General features: G+C 36.1%; 2 protein-coding genes across 2 annotated transcripts; both read left to right on the forward strand.

Moving 5' to 3' along the window:
• The first annotated feature begins 1,072 nt into the window (after window positions 1–1,072).
• LOC118536627 (beta-defensin 110-like) lies at window positions 1,073–3,028 on the forward strand. Its single transcript, XM_036093571.1, has 2 exons — window positions 1,073–1,130; window positions 2,895–3,028. The coding sequence occupies exons 1-2, from the start codon at window positions 1,073–1,075 to the stop codon at window positions 3,026–3,028; spliced, it is 192 nt and encodes a 63-aa protein (XP_035949464.1).
• Window positions 3,029–23,209: 20,181 nt separating this feature from the next.
• Window positions 23,210–24,179, forward strand: DEFB113 (defensin beta 113). The gene is made up of 2 exons (XM_036093565.1): window positions 23,210–23,267; window positions 23,989–24,179. Exons 1-2 carry the CDS (start codon window positions 23,210–23,212, stop codon window positions 24,177–24,179), a joined length of 249 nt encoding a protein of 82 aa, XP_035949458.1.
• Window positions 24,180–24,722: the final 543 nt, after the last annotated feature.

A 24,722-nucleotide genomic window follows, 5' to 3' on the forward strand; every position in this document is an offset into this window, starting at 1 on the left:
GGACTAAATCATTTATCCAATATATCAAACCTAATAAACACAGTATGCATGATTGAAACATCATACTATCTGATTCTGAAAGATCACACCCTTTCAAACACACTATAGAAACTTCCAGCTGACCCATGGCCGTGCTCCTACCTTGATTTCAACTTGGACCCAGTAAGAGTAGACATCATCCAAAATACCTCCTCCTCCTTTCAAGTCAGCCTTTCTATTTGCATCACAAGTTAACAGAAATGTCATTTTCAGAGAAGTTATTTGCTAGGAGATGGGGAAATATATGCCAGACATTTTTCCTGGGAGGAGGACCGCCCTTCCCCCCATCAGAGCTTGGGAAAACTAACATTTAACCAACTGCATGGAGGCCACTGAGCTTTTAACCACTGGTTTCCTAACAGAGTTGTCCCTATTCATGTGTATGCAGGACTTGTTACAGGTTGCTGTCTACAATAGACCTACACCATATTTGTAGCACTTCACTCTTGTCCAGATTCTCAGAAACCTGTCTAAAATATATATCTCTTGTAGGTCCTTTAATTAGTGTTTACATAGCTCTCTTTTCATGAAAATCAGTAAACATAGACCATTTCTCCAGTGATGTGTAAAATGTGCAGAGGTATTTATAGATAAAAGAGATGCTATGCATCCTTCCTCCAAACAGTCATTCATTGTTATTTTTTTGTGGTTTATATTAACTAGTTTCAATCACCTCACATAAATATGCACTCATGGATGATATTTGTATAACATTGTACAGTTTATAACATAACCAGTTTTCACAACACTATTTACATACTTTATCCCATTATAACTTTTACAATTTTCACATGACATAGCTGACTCTAAAATGATATATTATTTGCAAATGACTATGAGTGATAGAATCAATTTTGTAATACAAGCTTTTTATTTCCAGGTCATACAATTCTATAGATTTTTTCATGATTTAAAACATTTTTACTCTTTAAAATAATAAGTAAAAACAACATTAGTGTATTTTAATGTTGTAAATGATCACTATACATCCATATTTTCTCTTTTCTGAATTTAACATATCTTAAAAGTCAACATGGATTTTATGGGTGGGCAAGATATTAGAGACTCAGGAACATTGACTAGCTTAAAAAGTACGTATCCCAGCAAAAGTTAAAAAAAAAAAAAAAAAGGAAAATGCAACATGGATCACACTTCTCTACTTTTCATTATATCAAATATAGCTCTGAAATAACTTTAGATTTCTTTAATTTTTGATGCTAATGCAAGTATCTTTAATTAATATTAATTTATAATTTATTTATTTATTTTTATTTTGCTCAGTTAGCCAGCATATAGTACATCATTGGTTTTTGATGTAGTGTTCAACGATTCATTAGTTTTCACCAAAATTTGCTGGTGAGCAGGGATTGTGTCATCGTGAATTACCTTCCCATTCCCAAAGGACATACATATATTTACATGGCAAAACCCTCCTGACAATCTTTCATTTTATGCTTAACTTCCTTTTCTACTAACTTTATTAACAACAATAAAGTTAGTCCATTTGAAGTCTTCTCTGCATTCTCTACATTGGAAGTTTCTGACTAGTTCTCAACCAAATGTTTAGAGAATACCAGGTACTCAGACACCTGCCACATGGAAATGAAACACCATTCTGAATTTCATTTAGAGTCTGTGCAGGCAATTAGGTTCTATGAGTTAACATGTAATTTTAATCTAAATTCAATTCAATTTATTCTCTAAATTTTAATGAAATTATTTTGCTTTATTTTTCCTGACATGTGTAAAATTTAATATTCAAGATATATTTGTGATAGCTATGCTTATTATATTCTATCATGCAGATAGATGGAATGATGAATCTAAGATAAGTAAATACTATGATAAAATTTGGGGTGGGGGTAATAAGACTGACTTCCAAGTCTCTTTTCTAAAGGCATTAGTTGCAGTAAAATTGAATCATTAAAAGAAATAAAATCCTAAGTAACCAAAATATTTGCTTCCGTTTTAATATATGAACCCAAAGCTATGAATTTGGAATCTCAGGCCATCCTTCTTTGCATTGTGTTAGATGACTCACTAGAAGACTAACATGGGGATCCTCTTTTTACTAAATACTTAATGTACAACAAAACTGTGTTTCCTGAGCATATCTTATGTGGTTTTGTTTCCTCAATAAATTACTCTATCAGTATTTTCATGCTTACTGTACTATAATTATCAGGATATACTGGGTAGGAGATAACAGAGAATCAGAAGAAATCATTACTATCATATAAGGTTTATATTTTGGCTACAAGAATAAAAGTATCATAAAAAATGTTTAAGAAAAATAATATATTAAGTACTAAGTTATGTTATTCATTCATTATTACCGTAGACTGGTGAAAGGGACATATTCATTTGCTCTAATATAATAAAAGAAAATTTCAATTAGGAGTAAGATCTGGAATGGAGAAGAAAGCATTGAGCAAATAATACTATGAAGAGGTAATCAGACTAAGTTTAAAAAATTGAAAACACCTGAAAATAAAAATTATAGGTTTTTAAAAAATTACAGATGTCATCTTAATGAAAGCATGAGAGAGTAAATCTGGTCTTAATAAAGTAAAAAAAGAAGATAGGAAGGCAAGAGCCTTCAGGAGCCAGCTAAAGTTCAGTACCGATGTGAACTGTAAGATAAGTACATACACATTTGTGCAAGGAAAATGTTTGTAGCTCGGTCACTTTCTGTACCAACTGCTAAATTGTGTCATAAAACTACCTGACACACCGGACTGCCCATCACCCACACACATGATCTTGTAACTAGACAGATTTTCTCCTTCCCTAAGTAAGAAGACTCCCAAGTAAAAAATTAGATTGATGGCTTTACATGTCTTTCTTGATTGCAGCCAGAAGTAACTTGAAGCCCAAGTATAGATTTCAGAGATGTGAAAGAGTGAAAGGAATGTGTAAAACATTTTGTGATGATGATGAATATGATTATGGATACTGCATTAAATGGAGAAATCAGTGTTGCATATAAACTCTGGAAAACAGAAGTACAATTGAGTATCGAAGGCTGGAACAGAGATGCATCTTATTGACTCAAGGGTGGGTAAAAAGAAAACACAATGTTTAACAGAAATATTAACTTTTATATCCTCAGTACCACTGTTTATATAAATAAAAATAATTTAGTTTCTATTCTGTCTATTCATTGCCCACTTTCTTTGTATTTCAGATGGATAAACATATTCATTAAACAAGGGATCAGACTCTAATTGTCCTTATAATGTCATTATGGCTATGTTGCCATCCAGACATTAATGCTACCCATCTGAATTGCTCTGTTTCCTCCTCCTATATATATGGGACTTTACTGCCAGTTTTACTATGAGAATCATGGTTATCTTCGTACTTGCTTTATTCCACATCAAAATCTCTCCGAAAATAATTTTAATTCTTTCTTAAAAGAAAATGCATGTTTTCTCTCTTTCAAATGTGAAGCCTTCCAATCTTGGCTCACCTACTAACCTTTTTGTATGCATTTAACCAGTTCCTATAAGATGACAATTTGAGATGACACAGTTTAATAGCCCTCTCAGTAGGGCAATGAAATACTATTCATGGCTCTGCAAAGGGATAAATGATAAGGTCTAAGAGAGAGAGAGAGCTTCTTTTGCCCAGGAAATCATTTATTCAAATAAAATTCCGCAGTGAAGCTCAGTAATAGCTGTTCTTGTTCCAGCAATTTAGGACTATGTTCAGCCAGCTCAATCAGCTTCTCCCAAAGAATGTGTCCTATTGAGAGAATCTTTAATTTTGTTGGAGAAGGAATTGGAATGGGAAAGCAATGTAGAGTCTTATGGAGGGAAGCTCAGTAAGCTGATGAGTGAACCTGACCAACTACTCAGAACACCAATCTCTGAGGTCCACCATGAGATCTAGGAGGATTAGTTTTGTCTAAGAGGGCAATGTGAGAGAGATGTTAGAGAATTTCAGTTTTCAAAAGCAGCTCATGCAGCTGATACACACATGGCTAACTCGGGAAGTGTCACGGTGAGCCTAGGAAAGATGAAGACACACGTGTGGTAGCAAAAATGAGGACTCCCCTGGCCACCCTGAAGACTATATTTTACCCTAGAGACCTTCACTGAGGAGAGGGTGGCTTTTGTATTTCCAAAAATTGTGCTGCTGTGGGGGCCAGGGATGAGAAGGTGGCATTTAGTTTAACCAAAAGTTGTTATTGTTACATTACACCCATGTGCTTAAAACGGTTTAGGCTATTCTATCTGAAATATTTAAGTTATATTGTATACATATATTGATACGTATCAATGCATAATATGACTTCCTTTCATTAAGACACAATGTTTCTGGACTGATATGTCTAGAAAAATAGCATTGTCTTTGTGAAAGTGCAGTATTCTCTCTGACTCCTAGTTCTTTGAAGATACCACTAACAAAGAATTGAACTTTTCTCATACTTAGCAAGCCCCAAGAGGTAAGAATTCTCTGTTCCTTCATTTTAAAAACACATGATATGAGAAGGAATGTCTTTTAATCCTTTTCTACTAAGAAATTTTCTAGTGTAAAGATTTTTTTCCCTTTTTTTTAAAAAAAATAAAGCATTCTGTTCTATAAGGTCAGAATTCCATGAGGTAATATAGACATGTTTATATAAATATTTGTACTTCCAAATTGTGGAAGTAATTACTTTGGATCTTGAATGATAATATTCTAGGCATCAAAGGATCATTAGATTAATCCCATTACTACCACTCATCAACAGTCATCTATATTTTAATCTTGCTGGACACTCTAGTTAGTTGGAAAAAATTTGATATAATTTTTAGCACATATACTTAACCATGGTGATAGCTTACGGTTAGAAAAAGATCAATTTACCTGTTCTTTTTGTTTATTATTGCTTTATTGCCAGTGGACTATTTCCTGCTAAGAGGAATACTAATTTAGTATTCTCTTTTGTGATACTTCAGGGATATCATGTCCATTAATGATTTCTTTGAGTATTATTTGTACTACCTTTCTAATGGTAAGTGAAACTGATTCTGTGAATGCTGAATGTAATACCTCATAGAACTATTTCTTAGTAAGAGTTCTTCATCTAGGGGATATGTCTCCAGATTGATCATGTTACCAAGTATGCACTGTTTAAGTACTGTACATAAATACAAGTGTTTAAGTAATTTTTTATTTGATTTTTACTGCAGTTCATGACCTATACTTCTTAATATGTGCCCTTATATACCACCAACCTCTTGAAAAATCTCTGGTATATGCTCAATTAATAACTGTTAAATGAGATTTTGCCAGAGATGTATTGATTTTCCTCCTGTCAGCTGATCCTGAATTCTTTTTTTTTTTAACTGATTCAAGTTCCTTACATTTGATGATGAAGTCCTATCTTTTAGTTTTCATTTTATAGGTTACAAATTTGTTGTAAAGAATCCTTAAGATTTTTCATTACTTTGAATCTCGCTTCCCTAACCTGTAATGTAGAGGGGTTTATTCTCCAAATATCCTCTTATGTTTAATTACTTATTTATCACTCTGTGATTTTCTTTTTAATGTTACTGTATTGCAAAGGTTAGCAAACTACAGCCTATGGGTCAAACCGAGCCCTCCTCCTTGTGTGGTCTATGAGTAAAGGCTAGTATTTACCAATGATGTTGTAATTGATTTGATGATATGAACTACTAACTTCTAACATCAATTAAGCAAAATGTTTAATTAATGTAATCCTTATTAGTAGATCTGTATTCCCCTAAAAATATTATATGCAATCATTCTATCTATTGAATTTTTGTCAGTTAAAATTTATGGAAAATTGTTTTCTCTCTTCTATTCAAGTTCCTACAAAATATCCTTGATTTTGCATCTTGGCCAGCAAAGGCTCAAATATTTGCCCTTTACAGAATACATTTGCTGGTCTCCATACAGAAAAGAATCAGTAAAATTTCCAGGTGCAATTTGTGGTCTGTGGAGCATCTGTCTTAGCATTACCTGAGAACATGCTAGACATGCTAATTTTGGGGGGACTGAATCAGAAACTCTGGAGATGGGAGCCAGCCATATGTGTTTAACCTGTCCTCAACTTGATTATAATGCACAGAGAATTTGCTAACCTTTGCCTAGAAATGTTCTTAACTGTTGAATTTTGAAGTAAAATCATGATCCTTTAATGTTTTAGTTAACTTGGATCAAACTTCAAGACCCCTTGACATTACCGATAAAATATTGTCCAGTAGGAGAAGAAAGATGCCAAGTAACATATCTTTCTTTGGAGAGGATATGGGCAAAAGGAAAACGTAGAGAGAAATTTTAGATAAGGAAATTATAATTCTGTCTCTCATTATTTATAGTTTGTCAATAGGTATTGCTTGACCTAAACTAAGTAAAAGTAAACTAAATCAGTATATGTCATTTTTTTCTACTTTTTCTACTTTTTTCTACATTTGATATCATTATACTTTAGACACAGAATATGTATAGTTGTGTTGAAATGGCAGTGCTGATTTTCTTGCTGCTTCAAAGGATGATATAATGGTCAACCAAAGGAATGTGATCAAGACAGTTTTCCCCTCAGCTTTGACTAAACTTCAGATGGATTTCTTCCAGACTAGAGGCCCCTGACCTCACTTTTCTTACTGAATTTACTTTAGAAAACTTACAATTATAAATTCTTTCTCTGTTCCTTTGAAATATATGTAAATCTTCTCCCAGCCTCTCCTCAGTATTACCAGAAATGTCTTTCTCAAGGACCTGAGAACCATCCCTTTGAAATATACATTTCAAAGGACATAACACTCCTGTCGCTCAGTCTCTGTGAGAGGCTAAAAGCCTAACTTCAATGGGTGCCGGTTATCAAATACAGATGGCCTAATCACAGAGGAAAGCACTGGCAAACTCTGGGATAACTTGCTGTGCTCAAGGTAGCTCAGTGATCAAACTCCTCACCCCTTGTCATCCCCCCCCCCCCATGCTTTTCTATTTGATCACACCAGACCCTAAGAACCTTCCTGCATTTGGTTTCATTGAAATTGAGTTCACTTTCTCTCCATTATTACAATAGTCTTCAATAAAGTCTTCCTTGGCTGTTTAACTTTGTCTAGTGCAACTTTTACTTTGTCAAATAAAATGACAAAAATTTGAATTCTGGGTTTGAAGGATTTGCTTAGGAAATACCCTCCCCAATATTGAGAGAAGATATTAGCTAGAGAATTTTCCTTTTTTGGTAGAATGCTATATATACCGTATGAGTTACACATATAAATGCTGTGAGAAGACAAAAGAGATTATAACTTTTCTTAGAGTGGTCAGGGAAGACTTTTGAGAGGAGGTGATATTTGAGGGCAAGGAGCACCACATGTGTTTCAATTATCAGGTATCCCTAGAGTCTGGCACAGAGATTGACCAAGGGTAGACACTTGATACCTTTTTATAGAAAGAGTGAATTGATAGCTGGATGCATATATAAATAATGAAGATCCAGAGACCCTATCTTGAGGAGTACTCGTATTGAAAAGCATAACATGGAAGTGAAGAAGACAGGGAGTTTTCAAATAGTTAGAACTGAAATAAAGTCAGAATTAGGAAAGGCATTTTCAGGAGGAGTGGTCATACATAAAGCCAAATAATATAGACTATCTTGGAAGGTGTGGTGTTTTGGATAAAGTAGGCATATAGTTATAGACATCATTTTAAAACTCTGCTTAAAAAGGCGTTAAAATTCAACATGAGAGCATAAATGCTAACACTAAGAAAAAAAAACTTACATTTTGGACAATCCTCTAACTGATTTCTTTGCTTGTCTTTCCCAGGCTAGTTGACCTCTATCACTGACACATGTCTGCAAAATGTCTCCTGAAGAATATTAGAAGCACAGGTTCTTTTGGTCTTTCTGTATTTTTTTAAATGCTTTATGTCATGTTTTTGATGCTATTGAGCTTCTTTTGCTTTTTAAACTTCCATTGACCATTGTGTTATTGGATTTTTGGTATTTATGTTTTTAAATTAAATTTCATAGTGGCAGTAACTTCTCTATGTCTAGACTGGAAATTTAAGTTTTCGTGTGTTTTTAAATTTTTTTAACATCTTTATTGAAGTATAATTAACATCAAATAAAATGTCTATGTTTAAATGTTCTCGTATATGGAAAGGCACATGAGTATCATTTCTGTCTCTTTCCCTCCTATGTAAAATGAGGACAATGATTCCTTTTTACCCAAGAGAGACACCAATTTATTTACTTGTTACATTTGTAACAAGTTCTTTAGTGCTGTGTCCGTGTTGTACTTCCCCTTTTGGGGGAATTTCTCCCATGATTCTTGTCTCAGGATTTAATCAGGGGTCAACACTTTCTTACAATTCTTGCTTTTTAACCATTGTAATATTAAAAGTTCAACATCTGATCACTGTGGTCCAATCAGTTTTTACCTGGGATTATTAACACCTTCTTTTCTATTCAAACTTCCATAATAAAGTGAGTTTGGTGCTTCTACTAACAAAATAACCCTCCCATTCCCCAACTCTCTGATAGGCTAGAAGACCAATGTGAAGCCAATATGGAGAGAAATAGATATGAGAATTACTGGGAAAGATTACTGTGAGTGAGTCCCATTACCGTCTTTCCTAATGCAAGTCCCACATTTGGCTTTCCTCTTTTGTTTGGTTCAGCTGGTTTTGTACGAGATCCATTCAAGTCTACATTTATACATTAATACTTAAGCTACATTGAGTTGGATGTCTGTGACTGTCAAACAAAACCTATAACTCAGAGATTTCATTTGAAGGGTGCTGGAGAATCATAAGAAAGGTACGTAATAACTGAAAACACTTTTGAGATATTAATTTCACAGTAACTTGAAAAATTGTTTTTTTAGATTTCTCTGGGTTTTGGTTTTCTCATTTTAAAAATAAGGAAGCAGAAATACATTTTTATTTAAACTAAAATTGTCATAATTAGTATTTATGAGTCTATTTTAAAAAATGACATTTACACTTAGAGCAGTTTTTTTTCCCTTATGACAAGTTTAGCTTTATTATGCAAGTTTTTTATTATGTTATGTTAATCACCACACATTACATCACCAGTTTTTGATGTAGTGTTCCATGATTCATTGTTTATGTATAACACCCAGTGCTCCATTCAGTACGTGCCCTGTTTAATACCCATCACCAGGCTAACCCATCCTCCCTACCCCCTCCCCTCTAGAACCCTCAGTTTGTTTCTCAGATTAGCAGTTTTAAGTTCACAACAAAATTGCGCAGAAAGTACAGAAAGTTACCGTATACCCCCTAACCCCACACATGCACAGCCCCTTCTATCAACATCTGGCACCAGAGTGGTGTATTTGTTACAATCTACAAATCTACAGTATTATTATTATCACACATTATTATCACACAAAGTGCATAGTTTGCATTAGGGTTCATTCTTGGTTTTGTGCATTCTATGAGTTTTGATAAATGTAAATGACATGTATCCACCATTATAGTAGCATACGGGAATAGTTCCACTACCCTAAAAATCCTTTATGCTCTGCCTATTTGTTCCTTTCCGTCCCACTAACCCTTGGCTATAACTAATCCTTTTATCGTCTCCATGCTTTTGTCTTTTTCAGATTTGTGACTCCATTTTAAAAATCACTTCTAAGGAAACGTCTACACTTTTATTTCTAGACTATATAGTTCAGGGATTTGGGAGTCTAATCTAAAAAGAGTAGCAAGGTAATGGAAAGGATGGATTCAGTGCTCCAAAGGATATAACACCAGCAACTCTGTGACCCACATACACATGGTATAGGGTGATAAAAAACGTATACTTGGATCCCTCCACTCCCACAAACACATCCATACACAGATGCAAAAACACAAGACTGCCCAGATTCAGGTCACATTTTGGCAAATATGAATTGTTTAAAATGTCGTAAAGGAAAACCAATATCTTTCTTTCTCCTGGTAGCCATTCGGTGTCCATGACTCCCAAAATGTCCTCCTCATTTTTATCTCCATGTTTTCCTTTCCTACACTTGCTGGTTTTTCCTGCTAGCGCCCTGGAGAGGCTGCATGGTGACCAAAAGTGGTTCACTGCCATAGGAGGCAGAACATAAGCCCCACACCAAGCATTTTAGTCATTCTCGACGTTTGGCTGCCAAGCTGGGGCTGTTGTCATGCAGGTTGCTTTCATAGAGATCATCAACATCAACCATTACCTCGCACAGTTTCACCACGGTTCTCTTCGAACTTCTGCTTTACCACAAAGTCTATTTTTTCAGTGCCATAGTGTGTATCAGATTTAGGATACTCACTGGCAATTTGGGCCTCAACTGTTTAATACAAGATGCTAATTTTATATCTATAATAAGACATTATATTCTTGGGCCTTTTGATCATTTGTGTTGGCTTGACAAATGCATATTTTCCCTGTAGGCAATTTACATGGGAAGCCAAGTTATAAGGAATTTTCCTTATGAGCAAAGAATAAGAACAGTTGGAATCAGAAGAGGGGTTTGAATGTTAAGGAGCATCGGAATGAAAGCCTGAGGTTTTCCTATCCCAAATAAGTTTACTACTACCAGTAAGAGTAATAGTCATTTCAACATACACATATTCTTAGGATGTTACTTTCCCTAGAAAAGTGAATTGACAGGAGTAATCAGTTTTTGTCTCCTGTGGTTCTGCTTCATATGCACTTTTGCCCCTACGTGTACATGTTTTAATTGACACCATCCTGCTTTAGATGTGTTGCTATAGAGAGAGAGAGAGTAGGCAAAGTACTTGGAATAGCTCTTCATGCCTGGAGTCAGATGATCTGGGAGCTAACTGAATGTTATCTTTGCTAGCTGTGTAACACTGAGCATGTTACTTAACTTGGCTACATTTTGGTTTTCTTATATATAAAATGGTGGTAGCAACAACTCATTTTCCAATTTCCAGTGACTGAAATCACTCATAAATGTAAACAGCAATACTAATGTTAAATCAGATTTTAATCATCTAATTTGACTGGAGATAATTTTTGTTTCTTTACTGTGACAGCATATCTTTTATTTAACTCAAGATGTGTGATTTATATAATTTATATATCGGGGGAAAAGGAGGGATATTGCAATCAGTGTTGAACATAGGCATTGAAGGTTTATGTCCAATCAGGTTGAGGATGATATGATACTATCTGAGCACTAAGGATATAAGGGAGCTAGTTGTGAGTCAGAGGATAATGGAACAGATGAACCTGCAGAGTAGGAAGCCAGGAAAAAGAAACCACTGAGATGAGTTACAAATCCACCATTCTTGCTGCCTTTTCTCAAAACCAGCTTTTGCTGAATTTACATCTGACATTTTTTTTAGCCTTAAAATATATTCTTCTTTGGGGCACCTGGTTGGCTCAGTTGGTTAAGCGTCCGACTCTTGATTTCTACTCAGTCGTGATCTCAGGGTCATGGGATCGAGCCCTATGTTGGGCTCCGTGCTCAGTGGGGAGTCTGCTTTAGAGTTTCTCTCTCTCTGCCCCTCCCCCCACTCGCACACTTGGTCTCTGTCTAAAAGAGATAAATAAATCTTTGAAAAAATATATATTCTTTTTTCTTTAGCTATTTTGAGAGGTTTACTCTTTCTTGAGAATAATAATTTAGACCAGAGTGGAGAAAAACTTTTGATGACTTTCTCAATGTGTATATGTATATGTATATGTGTGTGTCTTGGCAGACAGCCTACACGTATCGGGTGTTGCATTCAGGTGCCATCAACTGTGATGAGATCAATCAACAGTAGGCATAATATATTCAAGAGCTGAAAGACACCACTCCAAAGGCCAAGTCCCATAATCTTTCAAAGGTTGAATGCAAATTATTAAGATAATGACATTCTGTTTTATTAACAAGCTCAGAGAAGAATATTGATTATTATTGCTTTGACTTCTGGTTTGCATTAGGTGGTAAGAAAATTCCAAAGTTAGACCCCCTTTCTTATCTTTTTCAGAACTGTTTCATGTAAATGTCCTGGCTTTTAAATAGGTTTATTTTCCACATTCATGTTTGAGATTTCATAGCATTGGGCAAAATCATACTTTAAAAAAATTTAAAAAAAAATGCTCAGAGATTTCTGGTTCTGGTAATGTGGCAGACAGAGAATTCAGAATCCTTACTGAATAGCCAGAAGCTTTGGGTAAAGTGCATTTTTAAAATTGTTAATTACCCAACTGTGTTCATCAGAATGAGCTAACTTTACATACTAGACAAAAGAGAAAACCAAAAACTACAGTGATAAAGGCCGGAAGTGAGGTAGCCCAATGTAGGGTGGAGGTTGGGGAAAGGACAACCAACCCAGCAAAGGCCTTGGTGTTCTACAACTAGGTTGTGAGAGACATGGTCCTTGTTCTATACAAGGCAGGGAATTGGAGAAACACTGCTCAAGATAGTGACATGAAACATTATAGTTGTCACATGGGGGATGTGTAGGAAATTCAGAGTGCATAGATATCCCCTTGGGGACCTTGAAAAATGAGGCATGACCCTGGTCAGGAAAGAAGAGCCTAGACTTCAGCTGGAGCAGCAATGGCAGCAATAGAAGCAGCAAGGAGAGGTGCTCCTGATCTGAGAAGATGACAAGTGTGAAATCACTGAAACAGCAATGAGTATCAGAGCCATGAACAGACAGAAGAGTTGTAAGTAAACACACAAGGTGGTGAAGATTGGCTAGCCACTTCAAAGGAGAACATATTGGCCATCAAACAGAACACAGAAGCCACAGAAGGACCCTGTGGAGGACAGAGGAGACCTGTGGAGGACAGAGGAGACCTGTGGGCTAATATCCTAAAGTACAACGTCTGTGACTCAGAGACAAGTTGTCCACGTATCGCCCACATAATTTCAGTTTCCACAGATAACGATGTTAGTTGGAAGAGGATTTAAAAAACCAAGGGTAATAAAGTTTTCTCAATGAAAACTGGAGATTCAGAGATCAAACACTTTAAAACCACTACCCAAAAGACTGCCAAGGAATCGTTAACAAACTTAACATCCTTGAAAACCACTAAGCTTTGCATGACATATGAAGGTTCTCTTTACTTTTTCTGAGGTATGTTGGGGAAGTTTTTCAGCTCTGTAGTGCTGTTCAAGAAGGCACAGATTCAATAATCTTCTACGAGTCAGTAAACTAAACTAGGAGCCACACAAGTGAACTATAAATACGGATATGTCTCTCCTCCCAAACTCTAGAGAGCTTCACATATATAATCTCATTGTTTCTTGCTTTAAGAAACTGCACCTGCCATGAGAATTTATTTCTAGTATTTTCCTTATTTTTGGCACACATTACTGCAAGTAAGAGTAACATATTTATTGGGATTTTTCCATGAAGCCTGTTGAAGGGCATTCTTGAAGTTCGATCCAGATTACTATGTATGCACCAAGTAAATATACTAATAGGGCTGATAAAGAATCCAGGATTAATTCAGCAAGACAGGGCTAAACTTGTGACTAAGAACATTAAGATTAAAAGCTTTTTGTACCTAGCCTGAAGATTATGGTCAAAACAGTAATCCTTGCATGCCTGGGTGGCTCAGTCAATTCAGCATCTGCCTTCAGCTCAGGTCATGATCCTGGGGTCCTGGGATTGAGCCCCACTCCAGGCTCCCTGCTCAGTGGGGAGTCTGCTTCTCCCTCTCCTTCTGCCCTTCCCCCTGCTCATGCTCTCTCTCAGATAAAAAAATAAAATCTTAAAAAAAATAAAAGTAAAAAAACACAATAATCCTTTATCCTTTAATATCTTTAATTCTCACCTGAAATAGAAACCTAAATTTAAATCACTGTTTTGTTTTCACTAGTAATATCTCTCCTCCACTACCTATTCTTGTTAAGGGTTTTCCTTTGCATCTTATAAGGAGAAAAGCTGAAGAGATCTGTACCCTTCCGCAACTGATTTTTTTCCCCTCCCAACCGTACTCAACCCCCCTGACTGAGAAGGAGAGAGACTAACTGGAGAATTTCATTTTCTTAAAAACTGTGTAACCAAAATTCATGTTTACATTCCTGCCCTTGTTTCAACTTCCACTGCAACAAAAACATTCACTGATGATAGATGAAAGAATAATTGTCATTGCACCAGTGTATCTCTGCTCTGTGGTTATCACCACACCCTTGGGGAGCTCTCTTCCCAGGAAGACGGTGTGAGAGAGGACCAGCAGCGCAACCCTGAAGATGCATGTGCTCTAGGGTTTCCGTACTCCCTGGGCACTGCAGATCAAGAGCATTTATACTATGAGAGAGCTTGTAAGTAACGGAACATCTCTGGCCTGTCCCATACCTACTGACATAGAACCTACTTTTCAAAAAGAATCCAGATTATTCACATTGCACATTCGAGTTCAAGAAACACTATCTTAACACATCAGAGCTGCATTCATCTACCAGTCAATTTCTATGTAATTCCCTTCCTCTCTCTTCCTCTTTTTTCTTCTCCCTCTCTTTCCTTTCAAGCATTTATTCTCATCTCTCAACTAACCTGCAATTTTTCCCAGGGGGCGGGGGTGGGGAGTGGGTGGGGAAATCTTGTTTGTTTTTTTCCTCTATGTGTTAGATGGCAACATTGTTGGGAGATAAAGTGCACATGTATTATGAGATAAAAAGAAAACTTTCTGCTCTAAACTCTCACATGGCTCAGTATGATATATTGTCAGATTGTACCTTAAGAAAGCACAAGGAGTCCAACCCAAGGTGATTAAAAGTGAGGAAGGGAAGACAGACTTATCAATGATCAGTGATTTGGCAATGGATTAAAATGCCAGGCACAGGGTCTCCTCATCTGTGGTCAGATCTGAGAGGTAGGAGTTTAGGCAGGTTCCCAGGGAGGAAAACTGAGCAAAGCCATAAGGAGCGGGGGAGGTAAAGTGCAAGGAGAACAACGAATAGGTAGCTAACAGAGATACTTTATCTAAGCCACCATCTTGTCCCTCACAGATTACTAAAGTAGTCTTCAAAATGACCTCCCTCCCTGACCTTCTTCCTGTTCCCTTCAGTTGTACTAGAGCCAAAGCGAATTCATAAACTCTTAAATGGCTTCCATCAAACATATAACAAAATCCATCACTTCCCTGTGGCCTAAAAAGTTAGATGAGACCAATCCCCTCCCACTCCTTGACCACCCCCACCACTCGTGCCATCACTCACTGAGCGTCAGCTCACTGGCCTGCGTTTTGTTCCTCACACACGTTATGCTGTCAGGAATATCTGACTTTGTATCTCAGCAAGGGACATGCTTTGTGAGCCACCGCTTCCTCAGGACAGTAGAATTCATCCTTGGTCACGTATTACAGTGCCTTTCTTGATAAGTTTCTCTCTTCTAACACTCTTGAATTTTATGAAGAGTAATTCAGTCTGAAAATTAAGTACTAAGTATCGTTGTGACCATGCTTATCTTGACTACTGCTTTATCCTGGAGTCTTGAGTTATACCTTTGCATAGTAAGGACTCGGTAATTTTTAAAGTTCTTAATGAGTGTCCTCTTTGTCAGGTTCATGCATTCTCTCATTTGACATGTAGAAGAAGCCAATAAGTTTGATATTAAAGTCACCATTTTATAGATAAGGAAACTGGACCTCAAAAAGATCACTTAGTCAAAGCATGCCTGAGGTTCAACTCCAAGTTTTACTAATATGAAAGAATTGGCTCATTCTATCTCTGAAAATCAGTCAGTCTAGTCAGGGAGTACTAACTAGGTGGAGGTGATTTGTCAGGGGTATGGATGACCAGAAGTAGAGAACTGTATTAAATGGACTCGAGAAATACTTTATAAATCTTGTTTCTTCATTTCTGAGAGTCTGTGAGCTACTTTCCAATGAATGTGAGCATACATTTGACCAGCTTTCTATATTCTTCAGTTTGATTTCAGCTCCTAAAATAAATCCTTAATGTGTGACCTCATATTAGATTCCTGGAGCACAGTAAAATGTAGAGGGCAGGAAAGCAAAAGGAAGAAGCATTACTTTAGGTCAGATCAAGTATTCATCTCTGTCGTTTTATCTTCACATCATGTATGCAGGTGACTAATTTTATTCCCAATCCCCTTAATAAAGCTGAGACTCAGAATGGGAACACCCTTCGCACTAGGGGCACATGGCTAGACAGTAGTAAAGTGGCATTCCCACTCGGGTCAGTCTGTCCACACTATTACACTGCCTCAGTAGAGGGCTTGGACACACCCATCCCAGGGTATTCATATTTTTCTGGGCTTGGTGGGGAGAAAAGTGGATTTCATTCTGCATTCCAGGAAGGACTTAAGTAGAGCAGGGGCAGTGATGAGACTGACTGAACGAAGGGAAGAAATGATGTAGATGAATTCACTCTGACAAAAGCAGAGTGTGCGTAAATCTGTGGTATCAGACCTGGGTAAGCATAGGAAAGATTTGAGGGGATTTATTTAAAAGTGCAAATTTCTGAACCACATCCTTGAATAATAGAATGGGACTATTCAGGGGTGGTGCCCAGGAGTATGGGTTTTTCCTTTTTTTAATTATCCCAATGATTCTAAAAATTATGACGTTCAAAGAGCCATTGATTCAGCTAATCCTTCTGCTGTTTCTGGGCATGAGTTCACTTTTTATTTTTAGGGTCTGTCAGTGGTCTACCATTTACTAGAGGTTAATAGCTTTAGTTCCGTGCTATAAACAGAAACAAAGAAATTAAAGGAGCTCAGTATCGCCTTTCGGAGATTTGTTCATTCACAAATTCATTGATTCTAGTGTAGCAGGTAAGAACTTGTGTTCAAGAATCAGATTGCTTTGGGGTCTAATATCAGCAATGGAAATTACTAGTACAGGGATTTTAACAGGCTACTAAATGAATGCCTCGAAGCCTCTAAGTTGTGCAATGGTAGTATAACTACTTCTTAAGGTTGGTGTTATGCTTAACAGAGATCATAAATGAAAAGTGTTCAGGCATTACCTTATATTTAGTAAATGTTCAATACATATTCACTATTACTTACTGGGCATCTAAGAAGAACCTAACGTTTTGCTAAATGTAAAAAGTAAAATAGAAAGTGGAGTTGTAAATGATATCCTTTGTGTACAGTCTACCTACTTCTTCAGAACATTTCTCTCATGTCTCTCTTTTATGTAAGCTGCACGTGGAGAGGTAAATCATAATTTCTTTTTAAAGCTTAGGAAGACAGACCATTAGTTCCCATGATAATCTTCCATACCCACCAAAAGAGAAAGAAATGGATAAAAACTCTTTGTGAATTGATCTCTCGTCTCTTAGAATTAGAAACTGAATTGTGTATTCTGACATTCACTTTCTCAGAAGTGCCATTTTCCAAAATTTTTTAGATAGATAAGTGGTAGATACTACAATTGCTACTATAACTTTATTTCAATCTCCATTCAGTAAGTATAACTTTATTTCAATAACTTTATTTCAATCCCCATTCATATGAATTAAATGCCTATTCTATCCTAACCTCCATTGTATAGCTGTCAAAATCCCTGCCCCCATGGAGTTCGCATTCCAGTGAGAAGTTAATGATAATAATAATAGTAATAATAATCATACCATAATATATGAGTAAATAATAAAAGAAGCCAATAATGAACCAACCTAATTTCATATAAAGACAAATGAGCAATGCACACACGCAAACACACACACACACAAATTGGAATGAAGTAAGGGTCACTATTACTAGACTAGACACCAATAAACCTTCAAAATCTCTGATAAGATGACATGTGAACAGCAGAGACCAGAATAAGACAAATCAACTGTGATTCTGGGTAAAAAGGTGGAAGACTTGAAAGATGTGATTGAAATGCTTGATAATGAGTCCTAAATATCACATATCAATACATAACACATACACACACACACAACCAAAATCCTTTTGAACAAAAGAGAACATTATAGTTGGGTGAGTTTAAAGTAACATGTATTCAGTGAGGAAATAGTCTTCTAGTTTCTGAATAAAATTAGAATTGACACAGAGAAGTGGATCATATGCAAAATATGTGAAATGAATATTAATGGCTATTGAATTTATAACCCATACCTTAAAATTCACTCAGATGTAAGAAGATGAAGCAAATAAAAATGTATCACAGTAGATAATCAACACTCTATTTTCAAAATTAAAGTGTAATACTTTGGGGAACCTGGGTGGCTCTGTCGGTTAAGTGTCTGCCTTCAGCTCAGGTCATGATCCCAAGGGCCTGGGATTGAGTCCCCTGGGGGCTCCCTGCTCTACAGGGAGTCTGCTTCCCCCTCTGCCCCTTTCCCCACTTGTTCTCTTTCTCAAATAAAAAAATAAAATCTTTAAAAAATGTAATACTTTGATCACTACATCCCTAGTGTGAGATAGCTCACTGATACATAATACCAGAAAGTAAGAAGCATATTCTGATAGTTACAGAATGCTATTGTTCCGTAACCACTAACTTAAGTGACAGTCTAACAAACAAAGATATTAGGAGGAGGCATAAATAACAACAGAAAATATATTTTCATTAACTAAGTATTGCTTAAGCATCTACTAAGCAATGGCTACTGGACATAGATTCTGATTAATATTTCTAAACCACTGTATAAAAGCTAAAACTGTAATGGGCCCTACCTACTTTGCTATGGCTTTCTTTAATATTATCTCTCTCAGTATTTATTAATCTGAACGTTTCAATGCCTCTCTCCTTTACCTTCCCTTCTTCTACTATCCAAACTTCACTTATGCCCAACATCTATAACTCTGAGCTCAAGGACACTTTTGAAAGTGTGGGTGGTAGGGGCGCCTGGGTGGCACAGTTCGTTGAGCAACCAACTCATGATTTTGGCCCGGGTCTTGATCTCAGGGTTGTGAGACTGAACCCTGCATGAAACCCCGCATCGAACTCTGCACTTAGTTTGGAGTCTGCTTTGGATTGTCTCTCTCCCTCTGCCCCTACTCCTCCTGCTCTCTCTCTCTCTCTCTCTCTCAAATAAATAAAGAAATCTTAAAAAAAAGAAAAAGAAAGTGTGGGTGGTAGCCATCATCCCACCCACTGGAAGAGGTAATTATTGGAACTCAATAACTTATATAAACATACCCATTGTACTGATGCTTCATTAGTAGTTAGTAGTGGTAGCACTAGTACTAGTAGTAGTGATTAAGCAGATACTTTTCACACTGCCTTAACAGTGTGATAAGACTGTAAGCAACTGGCTCAACATCAATTATTTTATGTATAATTTTTTTAAGAGGATGATTCATAAGTAATGGGATAGTACAAAAAATACATTTAGTAAACTATAAATTTGTCCCCCAGATCAAGACAAAGCATACAAGCCAATAGACACTGGATAACATTATCCCATGAGACCATACATTCTAATAGTTATCTTTAAGGTTGGTTTAAAATTTAATGTTTAAGACTCAACTAGAGAGAATAAACTGATGGTTTCCAGAGGAGAGGTGGAGGAGTGGGTGGGTGAACTAGGTGATGAGGATTAAGGAGGCACTTGTGATGAGCATGGGGTGCTGTATGGAAGTGTTGAATTACCATATTGTCCACCTGAAACTAATATTACATTGTATGTTAACTAACTGGAATTTGAAATTAAATAAATAAATAAATAAATAAATAAAGTTAAGGTTTATATCATTGCCTTTAACACCCATGTATGGCTTAATATAGAACAATAGCTACACATCGCACCAGAGTTCTGCCCGAGAACTTGTTTTTGAACCATCCTCAGTGAGAATATATAATATGCGATGTTCTCCCCTCCTCCTTAGAATGTCAAGGAAGACTCAGACGTACTGGAAAGATTATTTGTTAGGAGGAAAGGAAAGATCAGTATCTGCTATTCTCCAAATTTTCTCTAGATTCTCCTAAAAACAATCTCCTAGGACTGTTTTCTCTACAAAGTTTCTGCTTTCAGAGTGTCCTTAAGCTGTAAAAATAGTGAGAACAAGTGAATTGTAATGTTTCTTTTACATTGGAAACCGCATTTTCATGATTATATAAACTCCCCCTGTTGCTCTAAGACAAGTATTCCAGGTGACTGGGATATGTATCAATAATAATGGTTAAGAATGTGGGCTCTAGCAATAGACCATGTTCAATTTCAGTTTCACCACTTGCCAGCTAGTGGTTGAGTTTGTTACTTTAAGTAAGTAACTTAGTTAAATCTCTATGTGTCAATATCCTTGTGCATGAAAAGGGGGCTAAATATTATTCCTACTTCCTAGGGCTTTCATGAGATTGAAACACAGGATACCTGTAAGTTACATGGAACAGTGCCTTGCACTGAAGAAGCATTTAATAGATGTTTTCAAGGTGCAGCATGGTCAAGAAGGACAGAGCATGAGCTCCTGGACTCATGGTTCCTAAAGATATGACCCATCAATAATTACTAGAGCTTGCATAAAAGCTTTTTATAGTGGAAAGAAGTAGAAAGTATAGCAGAGGTTCCAGCCACGGACATCTCTGCAGTCTTTTGTTTTCTTAGTAATTTAATCCTCATTGTCCTCATCTGTAGAAAAGGTTTTATGATTCTGACCAATTTGAAAATTTCCAAAAGTGCCAATCAGTCTGCCACTGGTGTATAAAATTAGTCCCATAATGGATTCTTTAAACTTAAAGCTTTGCAGCCCTCAGTGCATTAAAATAGTCAAATTTTTGTTTGTTTATTTGTTTTAAGGGGAGGGGTGAAATAACGCATGGTGCCTGGTAGTGAAGAGCAAAGAATGAAAATGGCAACATAGTAAGTGAAAGAGACTTTAGTGTTGTTTTAGGCTCTTATTTCCTGGACCGTGAAAGCCAGACCAACAAATCAAGAGTGTCAGGTTTTACTGGAAACTTCTATAAGAGAATAGCATTTCTTTTCTTTTTTCTTTTCCTTCCTTTCCTTTCCTTTCCTTTCCTTTCCTTTCCTTTCCTTTCCTTTCCTTTCCTTTCCTCTCCTCTCCTCTCCTCTCCTCTCCTCTCCTCTCCTCTCCTCTCCTCTCCTCTCCTCTCCTTTCCTGACCATCTGTCTTCTTAACATCATAACTCTTTTCTGGCATTCTCAACATACCAGCACTGGCCTGGAAAACCTCCCTTGGTAGGCACAAATCAACCCCAAATCCCTAAAGCCTAGCCACACTCTTTTCACCAAGAACCGACAACTTTAAGGGTCCTTACCTATGGCTTTGAAGTATATAATTATTAGCTATAATCATCTAACCTTGTAAAAAGAAAGTAAAAACACTTCACCATCTAATAATCCAAAATTCTTACTTTAGCAGAAATATTTTGGGCCCACTCATCTTGCTATTTGGTTCATATACTTCAGGTCAATTCTCTCACCTTTAAAAAAAATTCCTCTTTATCTTCTCTTTTTCTTAATCATTGTTTACAATCTCATTTTTGTCCTTTTTCACACACTTTGTCTCTGTATTCCCCCCCTTTAAAAAAGTTGTTATTAGTAGAAATCTAGAATCTGGATCTCTCTCAAATTAAGCCCTAAAATATCCATTTTAAACAATAAATCAATAAATTCTCTCCTGTGCATCCAGTTTGATCCTACTTACATCACTTACTGGCTAGAATTGGGATGATAATCACTCAAATCCTTGTCTTTGTTCTGTGTGATCCAGACATTGCTAGTTACAACCTCACATTTTAGCAAAGAGAGAAAAGATCATCCAATTTATAAGAATCTGGCTGATAATCCAGCCACAGCTTGATAATGGTTTATTTTAGACAGGGGAATGGATACAGCTGCACTGAAACAAAAATGGGCCATTTTGTCCTAGGTTGTCTTATGCACACTCCCACTATGCTAATACCAGGCCTGTCAATTTTCTACTGTATTTTTCATATCTGTTATTTTGCTCTACTTACATATAATAAGTCTTAGTAAAACTGCCGCAATTTAAAGTGTCTTTTTTTTTTTTTTGGTGTTTTTAGAAAGAGGATATTGAGAAAATCGATTTCCCATGATGTGGCTATAAATATATAAGCAACTTTTGTATATGAAATGAAGCAGAGAATGAACAAAACTGCTTTTAATATTTTTTTTAGATTTTTTAGATGACTGCTTTTAAAACCCAGATTATAGAATATCCTTATAATTTGTTTTTCCTCAATGACAGAGGGAGTTAGAACATAAATCATTTAAGTTGTAAGGATATATGTTTTTTGGATTTTCACACCCAGTCAAAGTATTTATATTTATATGTCGATTATTTTAAATCCTTTTTTGCATATGGTGTCTCTTTAATTCTTACCTTAAACCCCTGAAGGTGACTGGTTTTACCAATCAAGCCTTCAAAGAGAATCTTGAAGCTCAGTCAGTGAACATTTGTCTCAAATACACAGCTAGTGTACAGAAGACCCAGATGCTAAGATTAGTTTTCTGTATCTAAATCCAGTGCTCTTTCGAGTTTTAACACACTGTTTTCCCCTATGAATGAGGTAGTCAGTCCTACGAATAAGTAAAGCATTATAATGATTATTCTTATAAGCATCACTATGGTAATTTTTAATGTAACAGTACTGAAACTATGTTTTAGAAATATTTTCTTTTTGTAGAAGAATTGCATCCCAGGAACTGTCCGGTTCAGGCCGGTATACAGAGGATAACGTCACATGATAAACACCATTTTACTCAGTTACAAAGGTGAAGAAGGTGGAAGATGAGAGTATGTACTCTGGCATCAAATTACCTTGGAATCTACCTTGGCTCTGCCAGTCACTACATGTCTGATGTGCGGCAATTACATAATCCCTCTGTGCCACAATTTCCTCAACTGGAAAAGAAGAAGTTTCTATGTTGTAGCATTTGTAATGAAGACTAAGCTAGCTAATCTATATAAAGTGCTTAAAACACTGCCTGACACATAATAGATGCTCAAAAAAGCATGTGACTGAAAATATAGATGAGACTGATTATGTGCTTTCAATTAAAAAATCTAAAAAGACTTTCAGCCTATTATTTGCTTGTGTAACTGAAAATGAGTTCACATTTGGCTCATTGAGGTCATAATAGAACTAAGTCCTCTATTCTGTTTGTTGCTATTACACAATACATGAATATGTACTCAATCTTGAAAGGCGGCATTAATCAGAATAGTAATTACTCTGAGAAGGCTATAAAAACAAGAGTTCATCTTTCTTTTATCAAGGAATAGCACAACTCTCAGACATTTTGAGGTCTGCTTCAACTTTACTGAAGTAACAATATCAGCAATGAAGATACTTTGTATTTTCCTGACCTTTGTCTTCACTGTGTCTTGTGGTCCATCAGGTAATATTTGTTAATATGAAAAAGGAGGGAAGAACAAAATGTTTTTTATAAATGCTTTACTCTGGAAAAAGTCAAACAATTAAATTGTTGTTAGGAGACTCCACATGAACCTATAATGCAATTCACTCTATTTTACATGAAAGAAGAAATGAATTGGACCGATAGTTGAGAAAATAAAGGGGGAAAAAAAAATTCCCAGGATGTAGAATTAAACCTGTTCGTTATTTTGTTTGATGAGACTATGACTTCTTACATACTTCCTACTGCCTTCTCTTTTTAAATGTGACTTAATGAACTGATACTCTAGCTGTTGTCAAAATTAAGCTTTCTACAACTAGTCCAGTAATTTTGGGGGGAGAGGGGGTGTTAGAGGTAGATGGTTATTTAGAACACAAAACAGGTAGACTATTTTTTCCACATTTTTTTCTCTTTACTTTTGAGGAAGCATGCACAGATTAGATACTTAATGATATTCCATTTAAAAAAAAAGCTAGTGGCAAAGGAAATATTGTTGGATAAATAAGTATTTATATTGTCACAATTTGTAGGGGATAAAATGTGAACTTTTTAATATAATTGCCTGGACATGATTTTAGAAACTGAATGGTTTACCTCTATACTTTAAACAACTTTATATGCTTGTCTGTCTATCTATTACCTATCCACCTATTTATGCAAGGGGATTAAATCTGGATTTATGATCATAGATACTTTTTCTTAGTTTCACAGAAAAAAACAAAAGAAGATGTAGAGAGAAAAAGAGAATGTTATCTTGTTCGTGGTGCTTGCAAGACTTCATGCAACAGTTGGGAGTACATATATAATTACTGCAGTACTGAGCCCTGCTGTGTTGTACGGGAATACCAAAAGCCAGTCCCTAAACCCATCAATACCACAGGGGATATACTGTAAATTAAATTATAGGTCTACCATACTACATAACACTAACTTGTAACATTACTGTTAATAAAAATGAACTTTCTACTTTTTATCCATCTATTTTCATGTGGGTGTCCTCTGGCCTCCTCAATTACACAACTATATTATGGCGGCTAGTGAGTTCAATGTTGGGTTAGGTACGAGAGATGTAAAGAAGAGTGGTAGCTTATTTATTAAACTGGCAGAAGTTCTCCTCTGCCCACATGACAAACACCTTTCATCTTTAATGCTTCCCTCTACCTCTGGCCTGCTTATTTGCCCTGTACAGTAGCCTCGTTATTTTCATATGATCTTTTAGGCATCAGTCATCAATCATGGTTTATGCTACCTTTCCATAATTTCAGCAAAATGTGCTTGAGTCTTAGACACAAAGTCATAAACACCTTAATCACATAATAAGACACTATTGTTGATGTATTTATAAGAACAATCAAACAAAACTCAACAGGGAGTAAAATGTGATGAGAATAAAAGCAAGTTAAAAACACTTTTAAAGGATTTTTTTTTCTTATTATA

Source organism: Halichoerus grypus, chromosome 9, assembly GCF_964656455.1.
Source record: "Halichoerus grypus chromosome 9, mHalGry1.hap1.1, whole genome shotgun sequence".
Taxonomy (NCBI): domain Eukaryota; kingdom Metazoa; phylum Chordata; class Mammalia; order Carnivora; family Phocidae; genus Halichoerus; species Halichoerus grypus.

Excerpts from the sequence above, each read along its gene's own strand:
- DEFB113 (XM_036093565.1), top strand. The coding sequence starts at position 23,210 with ATGAAGATACTTTGTATTTTCCTGACCTTTGTCTTCACTGTGTCTTGT. Across the intron at positions 23,268-23,988 it reads TGTGTCTTGTGGTCCATCAG|TTTCACAGAAAAAAACAAAA; the intron begins GTAATATTTGTT and ends ACTTTTTCTTAG.
- LOC118536627 (XM_036093571.1), top strand. The coding sequence starts at position 1,073 with ATGGATTTTATGGGTGGGCAAGATATTAGAGACTCAGGAACATTGACT. Across the intron at positions 1,131-2,894 it reads AACATTGACTAGCTTAAAAA|CCAGAAGTAACTTGAAGCCC; the intron begins GTACGTATCCCA and ends TCTTGATTGCAG.